Raw genomic sequence first — 26984 nt, 5'->3', positions numbered from 1 at the left:
AGGGCCGAGGCCGTTTAGGGCTTTAAAGGTCAGCACCTTTGTAAGGGGGGGTGATAGGGCTGGTTGGATCTACAGGGCTGGAGCGCTTCTTTGAAAAGCAGGGTGTAAGGGCAATAAGAGTGTGTGCGTGTAAAGGGTTAACTGGATCTAAAGGATGCCCACCCTCAAAATCCATTCTTTGAAACGCTAGGGTGGCAAAAGCCACATGTGAGCTGCATCTGCAAGGTCCTCTCTCGTGTGCCCCAGCAGCTCTGTTTTTACAGGACAGAAATGGGAAATTCATAAACCAGGCTCCAGAAACTGCTGCAAAATGCCAGAAATGTGAGTCTGAGGGCACATTTCTGAAGCGGCGTTTGTGCCCTCATGTTTCAAACTCTGGAGAGCCGTGTTGCAGTTTCCCCAACAGTGGTTGCATCAGTGCTCAGCCGAGGGAGGGTTGCCCTTTGACCTTGCAACTGTCATGTGACTCCAGCAGGCTCTGTAAATGTTCAGCAGCTCTAAGATCTCTTTGTTACAGCAGAGGTTGGCCAGAGGGGTTGGGTTGCCCCAGAATTATTGCTATTATTATTTTATTTATTTACTTTCTATACCACCCTTCATCATAGGATCACAGGGCAGTTCACAATATAAAAACACAAAAGCATGTAGCAGAGTAACACAAAAACCCAAAAGGTTGTATAGAAGAGTATGAGGCCCTCAGGTCAAAAATTTTCTGAAACTCCTGATTTATAGGTTTGGTCCATACTTAGTTATGCTTAGAGTAGGCCTATTGGAGTCAGTGGGGCCTGGGAGAAACCTGCTCCGTCTTAACCTCAGTTACCTTTGAGAATTACAGTGGTACCTCTGGTTACGTACTTAATTCGTTCCGGAGGTCCGTTCTTAACCTGAAACTGTTCTTAACCTGAAGCACCACTTTAGCTAATGGGGCCTCCCGCTGCTGCCGTGACGCCAGAGCATGATGTCTGTTCTCATCCTGAAGCAAAGTTCTTAACCCAAGGTACTATTTCTGGGTTAGCGGAGTCTGTAACCTGAAGTGTATGTAACCTGAAACGTATGTAACCCGAGGTACCACTGTACTTATTTCTTGTTATTTGTGCTGCCTGAAAACTGCCTCAATGTCTGAACTGCAGGTGAGAGACAGTGTTCCAACTCCACTCACCTACCTTGAAGGGCCAGCGCAAGCTTCACAGAGGAGCTTTCATTCCTAAGAGAAGACTGTGAGTTAGGCTCAAATTAGGCTGTATCTGCACCTTACATTTAAAGCAGCATCATGCCACTTTAAACCGTTGTGACTTCCCCAAAAGAATCCTAGGAGTTGTCGTTCATTAACGGTGCTGACAATTGTTAGGAGACCCCCTATTCCCCCTCATAGAGCTACAATTCCCAACGTTCCCAAGGAAGAGGGATTGATTATTAAACCACTATGGGAACTGTAGCTGCTTGGGGGGGCGGGGTCTCCTAACAACTCCCATCTCCTGTGGGGAACCACGCCTGCTTGACGCAGCGTTGATACTCCTTTTAAATGTATAAAGCAGATGGCTTGTTGGAATTGAAGTGTTGGGGGCGGGGGGGGTCTGATCAGAACCCTTGCTGTGCTCACACTAGGCTGTGGTCACCCAGCTCTTGTACAGAGGGATGTCAGGTGGTGGTGGGTCAATTTCTTTACAGCTTAAACGGACTAACTGGGACACGCTCTTTTCTAGGACATGCGAAAGAGGCCCTCCAAATGGCCCAGTTGCAGGAACAGACCCTCCAGTTAGAACAGCAGTCCAAGCTGAAGGTAAGCCCAGTCCTGGTACCCAAATTGCACTGTGTGATCGCCTTTACCTTTTCTTGTTGTTTCTTTGTGGCGTCATATCTCTGTTCTAGAGGCCATGCTCTCAGATTCTGTGTCTGGCATCTTCAGTACCAAAGATCACAGCAAGGCTATGAAAGACCTTTGCTTTAGCAGACAAGCCATGGCTTAGTTGCAGGGCGTCTGTTGATGTGCAGAAGATCCTGGGTCTAATCCCTGGCATCTCCAGGTAGGGTTAGGAAAGATCTGAAACCCTGGAAAGCTGCCATTCAGCATAGACAATCCTGATTCAGTATAAGTCAGCATCCTACGATTCAACCCTCAATCGCTTTCCCTTTAAATTTTGGCGAAAGGGCCATAGCTTAGTCTACGGTTTAGTTCCCAGCATCTCCAGGTAGGAATGAGATAGACTCCTGGCTGAGATCTGGGAAGATGCTGCTGGTCAGCGTATTCAATGCTTGGGCAAAATAGACCAAGCATAGGCAAACTCAGCCCTCCAGATTTTTTGGGGCTACAACTCCCATCATCCCTGACCACTGGTCCTGTTAGCTAGGGATGGTGGGAGCTGTAGAACCAAAACATCTGGAGGGCCGAGTTTGCCTATGCCTGAAATAGACCAATAGGGGAAGGGCTGTAGCTCAGCAAAAAAGCACCATGTTGCATGAAAAATGCCTCAGGTTCCGTCCCGGACATTTCCAGGTAGAGCTGGGAACATGCCCTGTCCAAAATGCTGGAGAGCAGCTAGCAGTTAGTGCAGACTCTACTTGGTTAAAGGCATCTTCCCGTGTTTTTGGAGAAACCCTCAGAGCTTTTGCCAATGAGAAAAAACAGCGGATAAAGCATTTTTTATTTTATTTTGCAGAATATTTTTATCTCATGTTGCTTACTCTGCCGCCAGTATTTTTGTTTCGTTTTTAAGTTGGCTTCATTAGTTGTTGTTCTTTAGTGTGTGTGTTTTTAGTGGATTAAATGCGTTAATGTATTTTATTATTTCTGCCTGTGTTTGTCGATTTGGCATACTCATATCCTGCTGTCGAAAAGGCTTGCATGACAGTTACTTAAAGCAAGACAGCCCCCACCCTCACCCTGGCTTAACAAACTAAAAACTACACAACACTAAAGGAAAAAGGAATGAGGAGGGAAGAGGAAATAAACTTTGATCCTAATTCTTAAAAGTTAAAACAGTAGTTATTTTAATGACTGGGTGGAATGGATATAGTTCAGGGACAGGAGGAATCTGATGGGACTGGACTTTTTCCAATGTGGCAGCCTGCTGGAATTCCATGTTATCATTCATACGATATATAAATGAGGATCCTTCAGCATTTCGAAAGGAAAGGCGGCGGTGATGACAATGGTATTAAGCTAAGATAATTGGCACCTGTATAGGGTGCTCCAGTTTTCAAAGCCCTTCTAGTGCATTATTTAGTTGTAATTCTTACAGCAACCTTCTAAGGTAGATCAGTACCTTGAGAGCCAGTGTGGTGTAGTGGTTAAGAGCGGTGGACTCGTAATCTGGTGAACCGGGTTCGCTTCCCTGCTCCTCCACATGCAGTTGCTGGATGACCTTGGGATAGTCACACTTCTCTGAATCCTCTCAGCCCCACTCACCTCACAGAGTGTTTGTTGTGGGGGAGGAAGGGAAAGGAGAATGTTAGCTGCTTTGAGACTCCTTAGGGTAGTGATAAGGCGGGATATCAAATCCAAACTCCTATTCTTCTTCTTCAGTATTATCTCCCCATACAGTGGTACCTCGGGTTACATACGCTTCAGGTTACATACACCAGGTTACAGACTCCGCTAACCCAGAAATAGTACTTCAGGTTAAGAACTTTGCTTCAGGATGGGAACAGAAATCGTGCTCCAGCGGCGCGGCAGCAGCAGGAGGCCCCATTAGCTAAAGTGGTGCTTCAGGGTAAGAACAGTTTCAGTTTAAGTACGGACCTCCAGAACAAATTAAGTACTTAACCCGAGGTACCACTGTACTGCAAATGGAGTGACTAAGAGAGAGTGTGAGCACTTTTCCTATGACCACCTAGAAGAGCAGGTGTGGGGAAACCTCTGACCCACCAGACATTTGTGCTGAACCACAACTTCTATCATCCCCAGCCATTGAATAGGCATGCTGGGGTTGATGGGAGTTGTAGTCCAGCAACATCTGGAGGGCCAGAGGTTCCCCACACCTGACCTAGAGAGTTCATGGGAGAGGCAAGATTCGAACAGGGAACTTCCTGATTTACAGCTCATTAGCCTCCAATATTATCCTTTTTTTCCAGCGAGGCACCCCTCCCCAACTGGAAAAGAATCCTTGGGGTCTTTTCAGAGGTTTGTCATTGACTAGGACCATAATAGTGGACAAGGTTCCATGAACAGGCAGTGCATCTCCTATTGATCTTTCTCTTCCTATCCAAAGGAATATGAGGCTGCCATAGAGCAGCTGAAGAACGAGCAGATCCGTGTGCAAGCTGAGGAAAGGAGGAAGACGCTTACCGAAGAGACAAGGCAGCAGCAAGCGGTACAAGGCTGGCTTTTGTTATTTATTTCGTTAGTAGCATGGATAAACTTTTATATTTGTGTGTGTGTGTAAAAAAATCTATGTGTAATATATTTATACACATGTTTGTTAAAAAAATACAGTATCATTAACTAACATAGAAAAGCAGACAGGAGTAAAAAAAAACCCATTGATAGGTATTTTATTTTATGTTGTAATGGCTTTGAAGGCAGGGTTTTTTTGTACTTAACAGAATTAATTCATATTGCTATTTTAATTTCATCATAAAGGTTTGAAAAAATTCATAATCAAAGTTTGAAATTTTATTTTACCTTTATAAAAAATGCTTGAAAATTATATATATTCCATTAATCCAGAGTTTACTTTGCAAAACCGTGTTTGCTTGGTTCACTGTGTTCTTGTGTATGGAATTGATTTTCCATGTATGTTTTTTTCCCCCTACCACCATGAAGAGAGCGCAGTACCAAGACAAGCTGGCCAGGCAACGCTACGAAGACCAACTGCGACAGCAGGTCAGTCCCGTCCGTCTCCTGAAAATGTCCTCCCATTTTTCCATTTGTGCTTAGACTGCCGTAAGTTGCAGGGACAAAATCAAAGCTTTTGTTGCCGGAAAAGAGGGAAGGTCTAGAATTCTTAATTGAAATATGCCTCTAGAGCTAGCAACCCTGAACCCATCTACTTCTTCTTTGAAAACGTTGTGCAAATAGGTTTCCCTGTGATTTATCAGCATGCTTTGAGTCATACAGTCACTCACGCAGAGATGCGGCAGAGAGCTTCCTTTCTGAATGCAGTGTTATTTGCAGGATTTATGTGCTGTTTTTCTGGAAGACTTCACAAAGAAGTTTCACCAGATTATGAAAGGAAAGCATCAGTTTGTTTGTTTTTTAAAGAAAGTTGCAAAAAATGGAAAAAACAAGTTGTTTGTTTAGAAAAAAGCTTTTATTGCTGCTTCTCCCCCTCAGGGAAGGACGGTCCTTCAGGTGGTAGTTGGGAGAAGAGAGGCCACGATGGGAACTGTTTGGCAACAGTTCCTGCTTCCATTAGCCTTTGGTCCAGGGATGGGGGAACCTTTGACCCCCCAGATGTTACTGGACTCAAAGTCCCATTGTCCCTGACCCCAAGAGCCATGCCATCAGGGGCTGATGGGAGATGGAATTCAACAATATCTGGAGAGCAACAGGTTAGGAACATATGAAGCCCCCCTTTTGCAGAGCAAGGACATTAGGCCTGTCTACACTGACTGGCAGCAGCTCCCCAGGATTTCAGAAAGGGGCTCTCTACCAGCCCTACTTAGGCGTACTGGGGATTGAAGCTGGACCCTTCAGCATGCAAAGCAGATGCTCTACCACTGAGCTGTGTCCCTCCCCACCCACTTTAAATGGAATCCGTTTAGCACCTTTCCCTCCTTCAGGCTTTGAAACGACACTAAAGGCTCCCATCTTAATTCAGAAAATATGTGCATCTGCTGTCAAGAGTTTGGGTAGCCCTGGATTCACATTTTCCACTGACTTTTCAACTCCTGTGACAAACTTAGAACACACAAACAAGTGCCTATAAACGTAGACTCGCCATGCACAAATTTAATAACACTTGGAATTCATTTTTTATAAACACTGTATTAGGTTACATCAGGGGTCAGCAACCTTTTTCAGCTGTGGGCCAGTCCACCGTCCCTCAGACGATGTGGGGGGGGGCGGACTATATTTTGGAGAAAAAAATCTGAACAAATTCCTATGCCCCACAAATAACCCAGAGATGCATTTTAAATAGAAGCACACATTCTACTCATGTAAAAACACACTGATTCCCAGACCGTCGGCAGGCCAGATTGAGAAGGCGATTGGGCCGGATCCAGACCCCGGGCATTAGTTTGCCTACCCCTGGGTTACGTTTAGGTAAACTACAATAACAATCATGTAATGTTTATAAGTCCCCCCCTTTTTTCACATCTTATTTTACCTTGTGCCCTTATAACTTTGTACTTCTTATTTCTCAATAAAGAATATAAAAGAAAACCTCTTGGTTGACCCCACTTTGTGATTTCTCTCCCTCCAGCAACTCCTAAATGAAGAGAACTTGAGGAAGCAGGAGGAATCGGTTCAGAAGCAGGAGGCAATGAGACGTGGTAAGTGTCAAATCTTAGGAGTGGGTCCTCTTTGGCGGCTACAAGCCACAATGGCCATGCTCTGGTATATGCCTCCATATACCAGCTGCTGGAAACCACAGCTCTTGTTCTCAGGTCCTGCTTGTGGGCTTCCAGTTAAAGGCATCCAGCTAGCTACTGCAAGAACAGGATGCTGAACTAGAGGTTCAGGGCTATCCTTGCATTCTGATGACGCTGGAAGCAAAGCAATAGGACTCCCACAGCCACGCAAAGAGACACCATTTGCTCTTTCAGTTACGGTTTGGGGGCGAGGGTGTGCTACCCACATTTTCTGAGCCACGAAGAGCAAAGAGCCTCCCACAGGCCCAAGGAAGGCAAAGCTGTTTCCTTTTTCTTTTCCGGGTCAGCGGGGGGGGGGGAGGGACAGCTCACACAGGCTAGTAGTTGAAAAACCACCTTTAGCATCCTTGGTGGATGAAAGCAGAGTCCCCAGATGCTAGCGGTGCCACTGTCTGCCGTTCTTCCAGCTACCGTGGAGCGGGAGATGGAGCTCCGGCACAAGAATGAGATGCTACGGATCGAGGCCGAGGCACGCGCCCGTGCGAAGGCCGAGCGGGAGAACGCCGACCTCATCCGGGAGCAGATCCGGTTAAAAGCAGCCGAGCATCGCCAGACGGTGCTTGATTCCCTCAAGTACGTTTGAACAAACCCGTTTCATTCCATTCCATGCAGGCCTGTGGTTTTGCAACTGCAGCGTCTTTCCTTTCCAGACACCCCTCCTTCCTCTTCCAGCTCCTCCCCATCTCCCATAATTGGGAGCTGCCCTCTTCTCCACCATCAAACTCTTTACAGTCGTACCCTGGATCCCGAACGCCTTGCGAGTCGAACGGTTTGGCTTCCTAACACCTCAAACCCGGAAGTGAATGTTCTGGTTTGCAAAAGTTCTTTGGAACTAAAACATCTGACAGGGCTTCCGCAGCTTCTGATTGGTTGCAGGAGCTTCTTGCAGACAATCGGAAGCTGCGCCTTGGTTTGTGAACATTTTGGAAGTCGAACCGACTTCCGGAATGGATTCCGTTCAACTTATGAGGTACCACTGTATTCACTATTATTGATTAATTAAATTTGTATACTGCCCTGTACTCACAAGTCTTGGGGCAGTTCACAACATAAAATTACAACATAAAAACACAAGATACGTAATAAAAAATAAATAAATGTACAACCCAAGATCCAAACCCTTGACTGAAATGAACTAATCAAGCCACCAAGTTTATTTATTTATTTGATATATTTATATTCCACCTTTCTCTCAGGCTTGGATTCAAGGCGGCCTACAGCATTTAGGAACACTGGCTATAAAATGCAGAGTAATGAAAACGAGCTAGTTGAGAACAATAATCAAAGTAGAGTACGACGTATCTGATACCAGGGATTAAAATGTAATTTGCCCTGATAGCAGCCCAGAGACCAGCATCGTCTGAACCTTAGTTTCCCATAGGCCTGTCTGAACAGGAAGCTCTTAGGCTGCCAGTGGAAAAGATAACAAAGAAGGAGCCAGTCTTAACTGTTCTTGGGAGGAAATTCCATGTTGTGGGAGCGGTTGCGGAAAAGGCCCTGTCTCGCGTCATCACCAACCGTGCTCCTGGTGTTGATGGGACCGAGAGGAGGTGCTCATTTGAGGATCAGTTCCAGCTTGCGGCCTGATGTGAGGGTGATGTTAGCTCTCTTTGCCTCCTTCTTGACATCTCTTGCTCGTTTGTCTCCCTAGGACTGCTGGAACGTTGTTTGGAGAAGGGTTTCGTGCCTTTGTGACTGACTGGGACAAAGTGACAGCTACGGTGAGCCAGGGTCTGGTGGGCAGAGGCACTGTGCAAAGGTCAAATACTCGGTTTCTCTCTCCGTGGCCTGGGAGTGGGAGGTGACCAGGGAGCTGCTGAAGTAGAGAGAGAAGGGAAGCAAAAAGAAATTGGGAGGGGACGTAGCTTACTGGCAGAGCACTCGCTTTCCATGCAAAAGGTCCCAGGTTCAATGCCCACAGCATCTCTCTAAGTAGGTGAGGAAAGCTGCTCTGAAACCCTGGAGAGCTGCTGCCAGCCAGTGTAGACAGTACTGAGTTCGAGGGTATAATAAGTTACGAGAATACTCATATCAATATACTTCACTGGGAATACTTTTAAACGTTTATCTAGTTAAGTTCAGTGTAACAAATTTTATTCCTCCTTTATCTCTCTGTTTAGTTTTTGTTTTGCATTGTCTTTGTATGATTGCAAAACAATTTCATGGTGGGTGGGATACAAAATGTCTTTATATTAGAATATATACCATTTATTAGAACATATAAACACACAAATGCACAAGATCTGACACAGTTTTGCACAGAAGGTAGACCATGGCTGGCCCTCCCATTATAAAGAAGAGCAAAATCTTCACACAGAGAAATAAAGAGTCCATCTGTTCTCAGCCAAAGTCTTTCCCACTTCTTCCTTTGGCTTTTCTTTAACTCATCACACAGCATTAAGTTCCAAGCTTTAGCATAGGGTAATGCTATATAACAGTTTCACCAAATCATTGAAACACACGCAATTAAAATGTGCAATAAAAACCAGCCCATTGCAACAGCGCAAGGGTTTAGAACAGCAATTAAAACAATTAAAGCAGGAGGATTTATGTTGGGTGATCGGGGGGATGCTTGTCTGAACAGGTGCATCTTCAAGAGCAGATGGGATGTCAGTAATGTATTTTCAGCCGGGAGAGCTTAAAGAGCCTGTTTAAAAAGAAGTAAAAGGCTGGGACAGTCACAGGATCAAGTGTTTCCTTGGCGTATGTATAGTTCTGGGTTTTTTCCTAGCATGCTGCCCTTATGGTGGAATGAAGTCGGCCTTTCCAAAAAGGGCCTTGAGTCTTCCTTGAGATGACATTCTTTTTTATTTTATATCCTGCCTTTCTCCCAGTGCAGAACCCAAGGCGGTTTGTGGTATAAATTAAAATGAATACAGCTAAAGGCACACCATACATATTTTAAAAGCAATAAAATAAGTAATGCTATGAACAATAATAACCATTGGAGCGGCACCCAGGTAAGGCCTAACAATGAGGGCCTGACTCTACCAGGCCTCAGGTATTGGCCTGATCAAAGCCAGAGTAAAATTATCTTTTCACAGATGGTCACTGAAAAGGCCTGGACAGAAAACATAGCGTGTCTGCGGCCTCAGCATTTATTAAACCACAAACCTCATGTATTGGACCGATCAAAGTGGGCATTAGCCTGAGAGCATAGGAGCCAACTCCTAGGGGCCGAGGGGTTTTCATCCCCCCTAATATATTTGAGGGGGCTGGTGCCTCCCCAAAGTTGATGAGCATTGCCATTCAAATGGTGTGTGCGCACTGCATCATGTGATTGATTATGCGGGGTGGGGCTTCCCTGGCCCCCTCCCCCAATATTTTATTCAGCTTGGCACCCCTGCCTTACAGTAATATACGGTCCTTCAGATAGATATTAAGCGCTACTTGAGAATGTGGACCCAGACCTCCAGGCTCGGGATAGGGTTGGGTGGAGGACGGTTTCAAACTGGCTCCAAGCAGTCCCTGTTTCATCAGATATTACGCTGGTGGGAGCTCTATATTTTCGGGAGCGCTAATCAAATGCTGGCTGGTAAGACATAGAAAGAGAATTGTGTAGCAAGCAGCTCTTCCCAGGGTTTTATATAGGAATAGAAAAAGGCTTCCCAAAATCCTTCCATGTGTGTTGGGAGTTATTTATCTGTTACAAGGGCGTTGGAAGCTGCCTTACGGCGAGTCATACCATTGGTTTGCCTAGTCCAGCATTGCCAACACTGACTGGCAATGGCTAGGGTTTCGGGCCCAGAGTTTTTCCTAGCCCTAGCTCTGGAGATGCCAGAGATATGATATGATATGATGTTATATTATATTATATTATTATATTATATTATATTATATTATATTATATTATATTATATTATATTATATTATATTATATTATATTATATTTTTGAGATGCCAAGGATTGAACCTGGGCTCTTCTGCACACAAATCAGACGCTCTACCAACTGAGCTGTGCCCTTTCCATTCACACTTCCTCCAACGAGTTCAAAACAACGTGCAGTCGTACCTTGGAAGTTGAACGGAATCTGTTCTGGAAGTCCGTCCGACTTCCAAAATGTTCAGAAACCAAAGCGTGGCTTCTGATTGGCTGCAGGAGCTTCCTGCAGCCAATCAGAAGCCACGCTTTGGTTTCTGAAGCTGCGGAAGCCCCGTCGGACGTTCGGGTCGCAAAGAACATTCGCAAATCGGAACACTCACTTCCGGGTTTGCAGCGTTCAGGAGCCAAAACGTCTGAGTACCAAAGCGTTCGGGAGCCAAGGTATGACTGTACTTGGTTCTCTTCCCCAGCTCCCTCTCTTCTCAAGAACCCTGCAAGGTAGGCGAGGTGGACTGTGACTCCCAGTAAGTCATTTGATGAGTTTCATGGCCAAGTGGAGAGTTTTGAGCTTGGGTTTCCCTGGTTGCAGTCCAGCAATCTTAACCATTATAGTGGTACCTTGGGTTAAGAACTTAATTTGTTCTGGAGGTCTGTTCTTAACCTGAAACTGTTCTTAACCTGAAACACCACTTTAGCTAATGGGGCCTTCTGCTGCCGCCGCACCGCTGGAGCACGATTTCTGTTCTCATCCTGAAGCAAAGTTCTTAACCTGAAGCACCATTTCTGGGTTAGCGGAGTCTGTAACCTGAAGCATGTGTAACCCGAGGTACCACTGTATACCACACTGGTGGTTCCAACAAACCTTTACAATGGGGCAAAAATAAAAAAAAAGGTTTCTTAGAGCTCGTATTTCACCTTGCAGATGGGACACTGAGAGAAGCATTCAGAGAGATGACACTCTTAAACAGGCTTCCTCAAACTCGGCTTCCAGATGTTTTGAGACTACAGTTCCCATCACCCCTGAACACTGGTCCTGCTAGCTAGGGATCATGGGTGTTGTAGGCCAAAAGCATCTGGAGGACCGAGTTTGAGGAAGCCTGCTCTTAAAGATGGGAGGTCATTGGGGTGGAGAGACATGGTGCGACCTGAGTTTTCTATCCCTCCCTGCATTGGGTTTTTGATACGAACCGTAATTGCATTTTAGGCACACTAGGTAGCGCCTTTGCCATTTTAGTGGCGCGATCCACCTGCACACAGTCACTACTCCTTCCCCCCCTTTTTTTTTACCACTGCCGGCCTGGTAGTGGAGCTCGAATCGTGCCTTTCGGCTTGCAACTGATCATCAGCTGCTGCCGCAGCGGGAAAGCTGTTGAAGCAACGCTTTTCCCCTCTCTCCCCAATGCCAAAAATATACCCCTTGTGTAACACTTCGGGCATTAAATGGAACAGGCATCTCTTGAGGCTGCTGGTGTTTCGGATCCCAGCTCCTCCTCGCCTCCAGCTCCTTTCCAGCCTGTTTTTGCCGAAAGCTGATGGGCAAGGGAGAGAAGTTGCCAGGCAACCGCCAGAGGATTTTCCGCAGCTGCTTCTTGGCCCAGGAGACGTTCCCTATCTGTTGTCTGTTTCCAGGTGGAATGAGAAATCCCTTGTGGTGGGAAGACTCAAGCAGCCTAACCCCAGAAAAGGCCAAGAACAGCCTCAGCGGTTTGCTGGGAAATGCACCGTGAATCTCTTGTGTCTCCCCCAAAGGTTGCAAGATACTCAGGGCAGGTCCCCTCTTGCTTACGTGACTTTGCCAGGCAGGAGTGGGGAGCCTCAGGCCCGGGGGACAGATGTGGCCCTCCAGGCCTCTCTGTCAGGCCCTTGTAACTCTCCCCCAAGCCACACCCCTTGCTGGTGCTTTTTTCACAGCCAGAGTGCTTATTAAGCCTGGCGGGAATGCAGCCTGGTAACGCTGATAAGGCCTCTTGCACATTTGCAAAGCTAAGGAGGGTCCGGTATGGTTTCACAGTGGATGGGAGACTGTGTGTTGAGATCCCTGCGTTGCTGGGGGTTGGACTTGATGACCCTTGGGGTCCCTTCCAACTCTACAATTCTGTGGTTCTTTTTGTAAAATACAATTTTTATTAAATTTTCAGAATTTCACAAAAACTTAATCACATCTTCGTTCATAGATAGACTTCCCACCCACACCTCTGCAGTGTTTTTATTCAAACTCTTTCCTACTGCGTTGTATTTCAAGCTCTTTATCAAAAAACAAGTCCCTCTAATACAATTATTTTGTCATTTTTCTTCCCCTGCTCATATCTCAAATCATGCCAGTGATTTCATTTGACTACAATATTTTTTATAATAGTCCACAAATCGCTTCCACTCTTCTCTAGAAAGTTCATCATTTTGATCAATTAATTTTGTTGTTAGCTTTGCTATTTCCGCTCCGCCCACTTTTGCTTCTGGCCCCGCCCACCACTGCCATGTAATTCCCTCTCCCAAAGGCTGTCACTGCTTTGTTGCCTGTGATTTAGCAACTTGTTTCTAGCCACACCCTCTTTCCAGGCCACACCCCCTTCTCACATTTGCTTCATACCCTCCTTGAGAGTTTTTGCCTGGCTGGAATGTGTCATTGAACTCTGAGCATTTCTCTTGCTTGCCTGGATAGAGGATAGGGAGGCCTCCTATTCTGCTGTGCAACGCTAAAACATATTCTCATTGTTCTGCCCAGTTTATGACTTGGGCCCTGCCTGCCAGTGGCATTTGGCGGAAGGTTGCCCAGAAAGGAATGGCAGTGACTACAGATCACAAGTAGGGGGAACAGAATGCTGGACGACATGTGTCAGTCGCCTGATCCAGCAGATCTCTTCTTATTTTCTTAATGCAGTCCTTGAGGTGGGGGGCGAAAAAGCTCTGTAAGCGTGCATGTCAACTTTATATACTGTCTTCCAATGCTTAATGTGCAAGTTGGAACCACTTCGAAACTGACAACAATAAAACAGCAGTATGAAAATCCCCCAATTAATCCGCAGTAACGTATAGAACAGGGGTCAGCAAACTTTTTCAGCAGGGGGCCAGTCCACTGTCCCTCAGACCTTGTGGGGGACCAGACTTATATTTTGGAGGGGGTGGGAGAACAAATTCCTGTGCTCCACAAATAACCCAGAAATGCATTTTAAATAAAAGGACACATTCTACTCATGTAAAAACATGCTGATTCCCGGACCGTCCACTGGCCAGATTTAGAAGGCGATTGGGCCGGATCCGCCCCCGGGCCTTAGTTTGCCTACCCATGGTATAGAACAATGCAACACACTGTTCACAACTGGCAAGGACTGATCAGTGTCGAAAGCCGTCCGTTAATCACCTCTGCAATTTATTTCTTTGGAACCATGCGATGAAAAGTATTCCTAAGCAGACAAGGAGACACAAGTTTCAAGATAATTAAATAGCAGCAATCCATTTTCTGTTTCACCAAAATATGGCGGCCAGCTTCTTCCTCCTTAGTCTAAGCATTGCCCTTGTAGAAACCGGCAGCGGGGAGGAGGATGGGGACAGAACTAGAATGAGTTGGCTCAGCCCTGTTGTTGGCTCTGGCGCCACCTACTGTTGGGCTCCCTGCTTTCTGCTTCTGAATATCAGATGCGGGAAACCGCAGGAGTAGAGAATCTTGCGCTTCAATCCTGCTTTCAGGCTTCCCAGGGGCCTCTGGCTGGCCACTGCGGGAACAGGACGCTGGACAAAATGGGCCATTGGCTTAATCCATCTCTTCGTATGTTTAGCCTGACCATTGGGGGGCAGATGGGATTTGGAGCCCATCAAATCACAGTGCCGTTTTGAGCAACTTTGCTGTGCTGTTGCTTTCCCTCTCCCCTCTTTTCCCTACCTCCTCTTGATCCGGTGTGTATTTTCCTTTAACGAGTGCCACCGGGCATCAGGAACCTTGGCAAGGGGAGAGAGTGTTTTATGTAGCGGCAGCCAGCCTGAGACTCTTTGATAGCATCGGAACTGCCCATAGCGAAACAAGGGAGGTCAGGCACCCCATCGAGCCCAGCCTTGCAACCCCTGTGACAGCCGTACCCTGGAGGCGGGTTGAGGAGAAAGGGGGCACGGGTTCATTTTGAGCGTGTCGTGGAAGAGAAATCGCCTCTGGTGGGCGCGAGGAAGGAAGCGGGAGACCGTGTTCTGCATCGTGCCTGCGACTCTGGTGAAGTTATTCTGCATAACTCAACAGGCACTGCGAACATCCTGCCAACTGGGACCCTCTGCCTGCAGCTGTAATTTGTTGATGCTCGTGTTAAAAGGGAAGAGAGGAGAGGGAGAGAAGCTCTTAGCGACATCAAAATGGCCCATTAATCAACCCTGGCCTCCCTTTGTTTTTATTATGATTCCTTCAGCTTGAGCAGAGAAGCAAAGAGCATCTGCAGTGGAGGAGCCTGGCAGGTTTTTGTTCTAAAGGACAGGAACTGAGATGGAGGGGGGGTTAAGGGGCCTTGCGGCATGCGTGTTTCGGGAGCAGAAAGGGGGGAGCAGGGGCTGTGATGAGTCATGCACGCAAGAGACCCGTAAGCCTATCATTTTTGTACGCACACACACACCAGCAACTTAGGATTGGCTGGCTTAGATTGGAAGTCTGAGGATCCTAGCGTTTTGTCTTTGTCTCAGGTTTCTAGTCCTCACTGTTGCGGTGCAAAAACATAAAACCTAAGAGGGTTCTTCAGGGCAAGACTTCCACCGTTTCAAACAGAACCGCCTAAGGAGAGCTTTTTCAAACAGCCCAATAGTTTCTTGTCGCATTGCAGGGAGAAAGGTGGGGTGGAATTATTATTATTATTATTTATTAATACTATATCATTTATTGGACTTATTAGTCACATTTTAAACAAAATATAAACTTAGAGCGACTTCAAACATAGAATAGGTGTTATCCATTGGGTGGTATCGAACTTCTGCCCAGCATAGATCCATTGAAGTTAATGGACCTAAGTGAATTATGTCTATTAATTCCAGTGGGTCAGCTCTGGGGGGTGCAAGGCAAACTCCAGAATTCCCCACTCCACCCCAAAACAAAGGCTTTCATTTAGTTTGTATGAAATTCAGATTTGTCAATATCTGCCCATGCCACCCCCCCAAAAGTCTTATTTAAAACATGTTTGTTTGTTTTTAAAAGAACAACAACCATCAGGCAGGTTTGGGGGTTTGTTTGCTTTTTCGTAAATTAACCTTGAACAAAACTGGCAAATCTTCTTTTCCTTCCTTCCTTCCTTCCTTCCTTTGACAGGTGGCTGGCCTGACCCTCCTGGCTGTTGGCATTTACAGCGCCAAGAACGCAACTGCGGTCGCTGGACGGTACATTGAGGCCCGCCTGGGCAAGCCGTCGTTGGTGAGGGAAACCTCTCGTTTCACCATCCTGGAAGCTCTCAAGCATCCCATTAAGGTAATCCCTTCTAACATACCGCACGACTCCTCTCATAGGGGGTGGAATAACCAGGTGGAAGGTACATTCAGCGACATCATAATCAAACGCATTTGTACTTAACTTATTTGTGGCATTTATGTTCCACCTTTTTCCCCCAAAGAGTTTGTCGAGTTCGTGGCCATGCCCTGCCACTACAGATACAGGCAGGAATGCTCCTGAATACCACTTGCTGGAGCCCTCAGGAGGGGAGAATGGTCTTGTCCGCGTGGTCCTGCTTGCAGGTTTCCCCACACACAGTTGGTTGCCCAAGATGCTAGACTAGATGGACTACTGGCTTGATCCAGCAGGACTGTTATGTTCTTAATTTTCAAGCCCAGGATGATTCTGAATTTATAAACAGAAGGGATTTTACGGGCTGAAACCAATGCACCTGTTATTTAGTTCTATATATGTATGGAGACTTCACTCCGGATTTGTGTAGGGTCTACTCCTTAGCCTTTTCTTCTCCTGAAGATGTCCCTCAAGACAGCAGGTACATACCGTATTTTTTGCTCCATAAGACGCACTTTTTTCCTCCTAAAAGGCAAGGTGAAATGTCTGTGCGTCTTATGGAGTGAATGTGTCGATCACTGGCTCCCTTTCTGGCCCTGCCCCTTTGCCCAGGCCTGCATTGCTGAATGTTCTGCAGACGGAGGCTGTTTGTTGCCCCAGTGACATGTGACTGGTTGATTAGATTATCTGTGTGGAAACTCTAGAAACTGCTCCCTTTGCTTTCCTAAAGAAGCTGCAGAACTGTGAGTTGAACCCCATAAAAACAAGATTGTTTCCCTTTGCAAAGTAAGCTCAAGAACTTAGAGCTAATCCTCAAAAAAACAGGGCTTTTCCCCTTTGCAAAAGAAGCTGCACAACTTTGAGCTGATCCTCAAAAAAACAGGGCTTTCCTCCTCTAAAAACTAGGTGCGTCTTATGGAGCGAAAAATACGGTACCTCCTTCTGGCAACTCCTGCAGCCAAGCTGGTGCCAAATGTATTGCTCTGTTTCCCTTTGGTCCACATCAACAAGGCCAAGAACGGGGTCTTGTCGTCTGGGCAGCCCAGGACCTCCATACACAGCACCCCAGGTTTGCTGGGTCATTACGGTGCTGCTAATGTTGCAAAAACAACATGGGAGGCAGCAGCTACAAGTTACCAGTCACTACAGCCGCAGCAGGTGCTGTGATCCTCAAGCGGCTTGCCTTCACCCCCGGAGACACAACATAGAATCATAGAACTGTAGAATATGAAGGGATCCTTAGGGTCATCTAGTCCAGGCATAGGCAAACTCCAGCCCTCCAGATGTTTGGGGCTACAACTCCCATCATCCCTGACCACTGGTCCTGTTAGCTAGGGATGATGGGAATTGTAGTCCCTAACATCTGGAGGGCGGGAGTTTGCCTATACCTGATCTAGTCCAAACCCCTGCCATACAGGAATAGGCAGCTGTCCCCTTTGGGGATCGAACCTGCAACCTTGGCATTATCAGCATTCTCTCTGGAGACAGACAGATGCCAAAAATTAGGATTAGTCCTGTCCCGCCACAAATACCTTTCGGTATTCATATCGCCTATAGATATGTTGACAATAAACTGAAGGGGGAGGAGCTTAAGATATCGTTTACGAGATTGCCACCTAGTGGCCAAAAGGTGAAGTGTTTCGGGGGGGGAGTTGGAACTGAGCATGCTGCATAACAGAAACTTAAGAAATTAAAAACGGGTATTGGTGTTACAAAATTCACGGGGTGAATAAGCTATATTCTACCGCCATTGTCGGAGGTAGTGCGACTCCGAAGACCAGTTGCTGGTGCAAACGGCCAACCAGATGCCCCCTTTGGAAGCCTGCGAGCAGCAGCAACTGTCCCCACCTGCAGTGACCAGTAGCTGGTATTCAGAGGCATCCTCCCTCTGGCAGTGGAGGTAGAGCAAAACTATCATAGCTCATGGCCACTGGCAGCCTTCCGTCCCATGAATTTGCCTAATCCTCTTTCAAAGCCATCTTGGTTTGGGGCAGTGTGTCCCCACCGGTGGGAAATAGGCTTCTCCCATGCTCTTTGTCCATCGCCCACCACAACAGGTAACCTGACTGCCTTCACTCTCTTTCCTAGCTTGGCAAGCGGCTCACCAGCAAAGCCCAGGATGCCCTTGAAGGAGTCATTCTCAGCGTGAGTAGTTTTTTTAAAAAATTAAAATAAAAAATACTATTTGTATAAAGAAGGGATGGCTAACCTGTGGCCCTCCAGGCATTCCTGGACTACAACTCCCATCATCCTCAGCTAATACATCCAATGGCTGGGGTTTGATTAGGTGGGCCATGGCTTGATCCAGCAGGGATGCTTTTGTGTTACATTTTTGGGTCCCTGCCCAGAGCAGTGTGATGGGGAAGAGGTGCCAAATTCCAACAGTACCTCGGTTTTGGCCGAATTTGAGCCACATCTGCCAAGGGGCCATTGGGAGTGCACACTAAAGGCTTTAATTTTCCTGTGCCAGCCATCAGCTAATTCGCCAAATGGTGTGAATTGCCCCCAATGGCCGTAGGATGAAGGTTTCCCCACCTCTAGTAAGTTCTCAGCCAGGGCGAGATTTGAACCTCGGCTTTCTGCTTCAGCTGCGCCAACTCCTGAAAGAGGAGTTGGTCTTCTCCTTCTGCTCCCCTTGAAGATTGCAAAAGCAGCTTCCTCGAGGTCAAAAAAGCGTTTCCCAGCTTTGTTTCATTGCCAAGACTGTTGGAGAGAAACGTCGCTCAAGAGGGGTCGAGTGAGTCTTTACTCCAAGCCAAGAATCCACATGTGGGGAACCTTTGCTCACCTCTGCACAGCAGCCAGTGAAAAAAATCCCTGAGTCAGCACTCGCAAGCTTTTCCCCCCTCTTATGCCAGCACCTTAATGGGCTAATAATTTCTGCCCGGGCGCCGCTTGTCGTGGATAATTGTGGGAATAACGCAACAGTCTGACGACTCTCTTTTCCAACAAAAAAGCATGCTAGTCAAAGTTGAGGCTGCCCTTTTCTCTCGCTTTGTTGTTTAGTCGTATCCAACTCTGCGTGACCCCATGGACCAGAGCACGCCAGGCACTCCTGTCTTCCACTGCCTCCCGCAGTTTGGTCAAACTCATGCTGGTAGCTTCGAGAACACTGTCCAACCATCTCATCCTCTGTTGTCCCCTTCTCCTTGTGCCCTCCATCTTTCCCAACATCGGTCTTTTCCAGGGAGTCTTCTCTTCTCATGAGATGGCCAAAGTATTGGAGTCTCAGCTTCAGGATCTGTCCTTCCAGTGAGCACTCAGGGCTGATTTCCTTCAGAATGGATAGGTTTGATCTTCTTGCAGTCCATGGGACTCTCAAGAGTCTCCTCCAGCACCATAATTCAAAAGCATCACTTCTTCGGCGATCAGCCTTCTTTATGGTCCAGCTCTCACTTCCATACATCACTACTGGGAAAACCATAGCTTTAACTATACGGACCTTTGTTGGCAAGGTGATGTCTCTGCTTCTTGTCTCTGCTTTTTGTCTCTCGCTAATGGCACCTTATTCAGGAATTTTGCCATTTCTTCAAAAAGAGCCATGGGTCTACACTTAAAAGCAAGGGTGGGGCACTGAGTCGGGCTGACGGGTCGGACAGTTATCTCCCCCACTGCTTGTGGGCCACTTTTGGCAGAAGGGCATCAGGTGTCTGACCGGATTGTATGGATCACTTTGCTATAGGGCTTCTCAACTGATTGTTGGGTCTCGCAGAGCACTTTGCAAGAGGCTCCACAGGATCCGACCACAATCAGCTGACTGCACAGGGGCTTGGCAAGACAAGTCATCTGTCTTGTCAGAATTTGCACAGGGTTTGTGCCTATGACCCCCGTTCTGGCTCACCTGGTGTCAAGTGTAGCAGGGCAGGCAGCCCGCAGTTTGGTCAAAACGACCTTGCGGGCCAAATGCGGACTGATTGAGCCTGCCAGCTGGAGGTTCCCCACCCCTGGCTAAAAGAGCCCTAGGCATTCCTTTTGCCAGAAAGCTCCAAGGATGCTTTGCGAGAGCATCACGCACAGGAGCCGCTCCCGCCACCCATCAGCATACACCTTTGCTGTTCAAACCACCCACAAGCAAGCCTGCACATTCACAGGAGCGAGTAAATGTAAACGAGGCCATAGGCAAGAGCATGCCATCTGTTCCCAGCATGCACCAGGAGCTGCTCATCCCACACGCTAGCAAGCAACGAAATGCAAGCGCGTTCATTTATTTATTTTTTAGTGAAAACTGTTTGCCCCTCGATTGTAAAGAAAACTGCAAGGTCGTTTATGGAAAGAACAAAACGATGCAATTGCTAGGGGAAACAGCTATTTAAAACATTTTTTTTTCCAAAGTTAAAATCAGTTATAAACTACACATAGATCAAAACAAGTGTCAGCTCGCCTAACGTTTTTGAGCAGTACAGTGGTGACACCTGCCTGGTGTCAGTAGGCAAGGGAGTTCTAAAGCGAAGATGCTCTCTAAAAGAATTATTTCTTACAAATGCAATGTCCTGCAGCCGCTATAACAGCGCCAGATCCACAGATCAAAACGGTCAAGTGGGCAGATAAGGGAGAAAGCACTCTCACAGGTCCCAAGTTGCTCAGGGCTTTACCTATTAATGGTAACAGCTTGGTAGCAAAGAGTATGCTGTGTGGGTCCCGGAGCACAGCTATTCCATGCCGACCAGGTCTCACTCCTGCCGGCAGTCGTGCTGCAACATTCTGCGCACTCTGCAGCTTGCGAGTCAAGCACATGGGAAGCCCCACGCTGCTTCTGGCATGCATCACAAGAACACACGCATGAGCAAGCACCAAAGATGGTTTCCTCCATGCCCTGATTGTGGGAGTCACAGAGGCACCATGACAGAAACAGGATACTGGGCTGGCTGGAAATTTGACCTGAGCCCAAGGGCTCGTGCGTGGGTAGAGTCCCTGACCAACCCGGTTTTTATTCCATGTCTTGTTAGTTCAAGCTTGCCCTTTTTTCCTTTTTTTTTTTTTTTTTTTTTTTTTTTTTTTTTTTTGCAGCCAAAGCTGGAGGAGCGAGTGAGAGACATTGCCATTGCGACACGGAACACGCGGAACAACAAAAGCTTGTACAGGAACATCCTCATGTACGGCCCCCCTGGGACGGGGAAGACTCTCTTTGCCAAGGTAGCCCCAGTGGCATCATCACGATGTGATCACTGCCAGCAGCTCAGTTGACAGCCTCTGGGGTCACCGCTCCTGAAGGCAGGGGAGAGCTCTTCGCATCAGGGCGCACTTATAAATCCTGCTCTGGTCGGCATCAGACCTGAGGGTTGGGGCCCTCTGGTCGGCTTAAAGTTGAGGGTCGGGGGCTTCAGGCTAGTCCTAGTAACTAAGCCTTTGATAGGACCACCTGAGAGTGTTTCTGTGACCTTTATTCATGAGGGCTAGGATGCTTTTTAATTTTTTTGTAAATGATACTTTTGGAATTTGGGGTTTTGCAATAGATTCTACAGAGCTGTATAAACACCACAGAGCAAATGTTTATTATTATTATTATTATTATTATTATTTATTTATTTAAATTTGTATACAGCCCTATACCTGCAGGTCTCAGGGCAGTTTACAAGACAAGATCACAACATAAAAGCACAGAATACATAATCAAAATAAAAACAAAAACAGTCCAATAACTCCCCCTGGCCCAACACATTTTAAAGGGGCATTGGGTTTCAATGTTTATCGTTGCTTGATTTTCTTTCTCGCTCCTCTAGTTGCTGAGCCTTTGATGGGGCCCCTGAGTATGTTACTGTGTTGTTTAGAAATGAGGACTAGGAATCTGCTTTTTTAAAATATTTTTTTAAAATATTCATGGGACGATAGTTTGTAGATTCTGCAGTTATGTAAATATAAAGGTAAAGGACCCCTGACAGTTAAATCCAGTTGCGAATTACTCGGGTTTAGAGGCTGAGGGAGCAGACGTTTGTCTGCAGACAGTTTTTCCGGGTCATGTGGTCAGCATGACTAAGCCGCTTCTGGCGAACCAGAGCAGTGCACGGAAATGCCATTTACCTTCCTGCCAGAGCAGTACCTATTTATTTATTTGCACTTTGACGTGCTTTCGAACTCCTAGGTTGGCAGGAGCAGGGACCGAACAACGGAGCTCACCCCATCGCAGGGATTCGAACCGCCAACCTTCTGATCAGCAAGCCCATGAGGCTCAGTGGTTTAGACCAAAGTGCCACCCTTTATGTAAATATCACAGGGCAAATGTTGATTGTTATTTGATTTCTCCCTCCCCCCCCCCCTTTCTCTACTCCAGAAATTAGCCATGCATTCTGGCATGGATTACGCCATCATGACTGGTGGTGACGTCGCCCCCATGGGGCGGGAAGGAGTTACTGCCATGCACAAGGTCTTTGACTGGGCAAACACAAGCCAGAGAGGGTAAGCTTGGATCTGTTTCCCACGACTTTCTCAGATCAAGAGTTCCATCTTGCTTTTACACACACACACACACACACACACACACAAGAAAAAGATGTCGCTTTCCTTTCAGTACACAATCCGTTGCAGTTGTCAGTTGCTTCATTTAATCTCGGTGTGGTCTGGGCGGCTTCCAACAGAATATTAAAAACACAATAAAACATCAAGCGTTAAAAATCACCAAGCGGTGATTGCAGAACTGTTCATGGGCCGGATCCGGAGGGCAATTGGGCCAGATTCGGCCCGCGGGCCTTAGTTTGCCGACCCCTGCCTTACACCGAGTCAGGCCAATGGTCCATCTAGCTTGGTTCTGTCCACACTGACTGGCAGCAACTGTCCAGGGTTTCAGGCAGAGACACTCTCCCAGCCCCACCTAAAGATAGCGTTCGGGATTGAACCCGGACTCTTCTGCGCACGCAGCGGGTGCACCGCCCCTGAGCCACGGCGCTCCCCCAAAACTTAAAGCCTACTGTGCAGAGGTTAAGTTGACCTTCTTGGCTCCGCCCACTTTTGCCTCTGGCCCCGCCTGCTGCTCGCATGTGGCCATCGAGTTGAAAGAGGTTCTACAGCTCTGCTGTTGTAGTGCCCAGCATGTTCTCTACAATACAGTGGTACCTCGGGTTACATACGCTTCAGGTTACATACACTTCAGGTTACAGACTCCGCTAACCCAAAAATGGTGCTTCAGGTTAAGAACTTTGCTTCAGGATGAGAACAGAAATCGTGCTCCGGCGGCGCAGCAGCAGGAGGAGGCCCCATTAGCTAAAGTGGTGCTTCAGGTTAAGAACAGTTTCAGGTTAAGAACGGACCTCCGGAACGAATTAAGTATTTAACCCGAGGTACCACTGTAAAGGGAAAGCAAATACCTTCCGCAGTGATGTTGCTGTTTGGCTCTTCGTCTCTTCTCTCCTGAACCTCCCAGAGACCCATTAAAACCGAGTAAGAGGAACTGGGGGTCCGGCGCTGTGTGCCTATGCCGTCCTATTTTGTGGGGGGTGCCGAAGGAGGGAGGTTCGGGGATGGCGCTGAGCGCGGCTAATTGATGATGTATGTGTCTCTTGATTGGCTCCGACAGACATTCGCTCCCTTTGTCCAAACTGATACGCAGCCACATTCATCACCAGAATGTTTCTATTTTCCACCTTTTTCTTTCCTTAAAAAGAAAGGAAAGGGGGGGGGAGAGAGAGAGAATGGAAAGCCACCCATGAAATGAAATATTTAGAGCACTGCAAAACAAACTTCCTTTTGCAGAGGGTTTTTCGTGGCCCACCTTTTTGCGGGGGGAAAGGGCAAGAAAAGCTGAAACGCTGCTTGTGTTTAAAAATGCATTGGCGGTCCGTGTTAAATTATTCACCGACTGGGGGGGGGGGGAGAGAAAGCCAGCAGAATTGCAGATCCCAGAATGTGACAAAGCAGCCTCTTATAGCTCCCTGAGTGACTTCTGAAACCCTCCTCCCCTTTGGTACTTTACAAGCCAAACCCTAGAGCTATGGTGTGTTTTCATGCTACTCCATTCCTTAAGGAGTCTTTTTAAAAATAAAAATCATTGTGGTTTGTATGCCAGGGAGCATAGTAACACAGAAAAACATATCCATGGTTTTATCAGTCTAGTTCACACCTGGCCATTGGACATGCTGGCTGATGGGAGGAGTTTGTTTTTGATCTACAACTCCCATCATCCATGCCTATCGGCTGCGCTGGCAGATGCTGACGAGAGGAGCTGTTGCTACTGTTGTAGTCGCTTTATTTATTTATTTGAATTGTTTCCGTGCATTGTTTTCGCTGCTGCTGCCGCTGCTGTTGTTATTTAATCTCAAAAGCTGTTGACAACCCAGTTTAAAGCACCAAGTTAAAAAATTGTACAATATCAGAACGAAACCTTAACAGATGAAGCTTGCGTATATAATGTGCCTTTAAAGCAGCGTAACGGACCAGAAAGCAAAATTCTCTCTTAGACCGTATCATGGATAAAAATCAAAGGCTTTCATGCAGTCCTCAGAGCTGCCCCATGGAAATTAGCGGACCTAAGTTGCTCATGCGCGTGTTAAATTTTAACGGGCCTACTCTGAGTAGGACTGACTAACGTGGGCGACAACCCAAAAGCAATAGATGCCACAAAATCTACTCTGAGCAGATGCATTGAAATGAATGAACTTGTCTAACTTAGGTCCTCCAGTGGGCACGCTCCAAGGAGGTCTTGGTTAGGCACAACCCCATATTTGTTATTTTTTTACACCCAAGCATATTGAGTGAATTTTGGATTGGTGATGGCCCAACTCTGCAAGGATGGTGGGCCCATTTGCTTGACCCACTGCTCCTGCCAAGCTCACCCGGGTTTTTCATTTTCTTTAACAGCCTCTTGTTGTTTGTGGACGAAGCTGATGCGTTCCTGCGGAAGAGGTCTACGGCAAGTATTTCACACTCCCTTCTCTCTCTCTTGCATGTTGTACGCATGCTATCGTTTAGTTTTTAGTTTTCCACTGCTTTTCGTGGAATGTTTCGCAATCGTAGGGTGGGGAACCACGAAATAAAATAATTAAAATATGGTTATACAGAAAACACACATTTAGTTAGTTTCGTTATTCCCTGCTTGGGATTGTGAAATATTCTGTGAAAAACAGGTTATAAGTACTTGATAATAACTAACTGAAGGAGTATGTGTTTTCTGTATTTTTATATTTTAATGCATGGTTAATTTAATTGTGATTTCTCCTCCTTGCAGGAAAAAATCAGCGAAGACCTACGAGCCACGTTGAATGCCTTCCTGCACAGGACGGGGCAGCACAGCAACAAGTAAGATTCAGGGGAAACATAAGAGCCATCTTCCAATATCTGAAGGTGTGTCATGCTGAAGATGAAACAGACTCTTTGGGTTGTGTCCAACATTTGTCCTACTCAGATTAGATCCATTGACTTCCAAGGTCGCCTTACCTTCCATATACAGTGGTACCTCGGGTTACATATTGTCAGAGCTGCTACCAGGTCCCAGCTCACATAGGACCACGCCACACAGCGTCCACTTTAAAAGAGTCTTTATTGAGTTACAGGTTTCATTTCCGAACTGCAGCGTGCAGCTCTACACCTTCTGCTCTAGGTCGGCGAAGACCCGTCTGAGTCCCCGCCTCTTGCACACCAGCTTAATACCCTAGCCTTGCTCCACCTCCTTCGCCTCTCCCTACGTCTCTGGGTCCTTCTGCCCCCCTGGGCCTCCTCCCTTCTACTCTCCTCTGACGCTGACCCCCCTGATCCTTCTGCCTCCTTGCGGCGGGCTTTAGGACCTGGCTCACTCTCCGGGCTGCTTACTGCTCCAGCTTCCGCTGCATTTGAACTTGGCGCGCGCGCCCAACTCTCTACTTTCCTCTTAACCGTTGCCTCGCTCTCTGAGGAGGGCGTGACCACCCCTGACTCGTGCCCTCCCTCCTGCTGACAGCCTCCGGAACCCGATGCCTGGCTACCTTCCTCCCTGCTGCTCTCAGTCTTGAGCGTGGGTCCCGACTTCCAGCTGCTGCCGCCCTCAGTTATGAGCGTGGGTCCCGACTTCCAGCTGCTGCTCTCTGAATCTCCTCTGTTCCCTTCCTCCTGGGGTGTCCCCCCGGATCCCCCCCTTGCTCTGCTCACTGGGGCTCCCTTTTGGGAGTCCTCTGACTCACTGCTTAGGCTTGGAGATCTCGGGTCGTCATCATCACTCATTCTCCCTTCGGCTTCCTCCCCCTCGCTCTCTGTTTCCACCCTTCTCTGCGTCTCTGCTTCTGAACCCCTGACATCCATCCCCCCCTCGAAGCCCCCCCTTCCCCCCTCCCCGCTGTCAGGTGTGGGTGCTGGGCGCTCCATCATCATGGGAGGGAATGCTGGATACAGGTCGCTCCCCGTGGGTGGCCGCCAACTGAAGACCTCCGAGTCTTCCCCCTCGCGGTCGTCGACGTTGACTTGTTGCTCTTCCATCTCTGTACCGCCGTGCTCGAACCCGAGGTCCTCCCCGAACACGTCCATGTCAGTCTCTGCGTCGGTCGCTCGACCTGGCATCTCCAGCCACTTCCTGCGCCATCGCTCCTCTGGTCGATCGTCCCACCAATACGAGTTGCCTGATGCCGAACCTGCCGGTGAACCTTCTGGGGAACGGGTGCTCCGTGCGGGTTCCCCTTCTGAGTCGAATCCATGGAACGTGCTGGAAGAAAGTGTGGGTGTGAACAACCAGTCGTCGAAGAAGCTCGCTGGCATGGGTTTGTGTGGGAAGAGGGCATGAAACTCGTCCTTGAGCAGGGGTTCCTCCAAAGCGTAGTCTGGTACCCAGCTATTGGCGCTGGCCCGGGTGCCCTCTCTGGCTAAGAGGTATTCGACTCCCTCTTCCCCCCATCTGGAGTCCAAAATCTCCGTGACCTCGTTGATGTGGTCCTGGTGCTTCACCTCCCGCGTCTCCGTCCGTTCCCGGAGCGGACTTGGCGCCGTCCCTGGCTCCTGGAACCTGTGAGGTGCCTTGTAGGGAGTGAGCACCGACCTGTGGAACACCGGATGCATTCTGGAACCCTCCGGCAGCGCCAGTCGGAAGGCTACCGGGTTGATCTGCGCTTCGACTTGGTACGGACCGATCTGCTTGTGCCCCAACTTCTTCTTGGCAAGCGACCTGGTCGGCACTGCGTGGGCTGCCAACCAGACCCAGTCTCCCACTTGGATCACTTCGCCAACCCGCCTGTGCTTGTCAGCTTGCACCTTGTAGGCGTGCTTAGCTAGCTCCAG

At 47.7% G+C, this 26984-nt stretch overlaps 1 protein-coding gene across 1 annotated transcript in view; it reads left to right on the top strand.

The window, feature by feature from the left end:
- The window catches only part of LOC309536486 (ATPase family AAA domain-containing protein 3), a 50006-nt gene that overhangs the window by 874 nt on the left and 22148 nt on the right, over window positions 1–26984 (top strand). The window contains exons 2-13 of the mRNA XM_082230739.1: window positions 1704–1780; window positions 4209–4310; window positions 4763–4822; window positions 6366–6435; window positions 6942–7107; window positions 8186–8255; window positions 15630–15785; window positions 17907–17963; window positions 20826–20951; window positions 22087–22211; window positions 24606–24657; window positions 24973–25043. Coding sequence (XP_082086865.1) covers window positions 1704–1780; window positions 4209–4310; window positions 4763–4822; window positions 6366–6435; window positions 6942–7107; window positions 8186–8255; window positions 15630–15785; window positions 17907–17963; window positions 20826–20951; window positions 22087–22211; window positions 24606–24657; window positions 24973–25043 — 1132 coding nt within the window. The remainder of the gene's footprint in view (window positions 1–1703; window positions 1781–4208; window positions 4311–4762; window positions 4823–6365; window positions 6436–6941; window positions 7108–8185; window positions 8256–15629; window positions 15786–17906; window positions 17964–20825; window positions 20952–22086; window positions 22212–24605; window positions 24658–24972; window positions 25044–26984) is intronic.

Source organism: Podarcis vaucheri (assembly GCF_965113315.1).
Source record: "Podarcis vaucheri genome assembly, chromosome: 7".
Taxonomy (NCBI): domain Eukaryota; kingdom Metazoa; phylum Chordata; class Lepidosauria; order Squamata; family Lacertidae; genus Podarcis; species Podarcis vaucheri.
The sequence above is the reverse complement of the archived record's forward strand: the minus strand, read 5'-3'. Positions and strand labels throughout refer to the sequence as shown.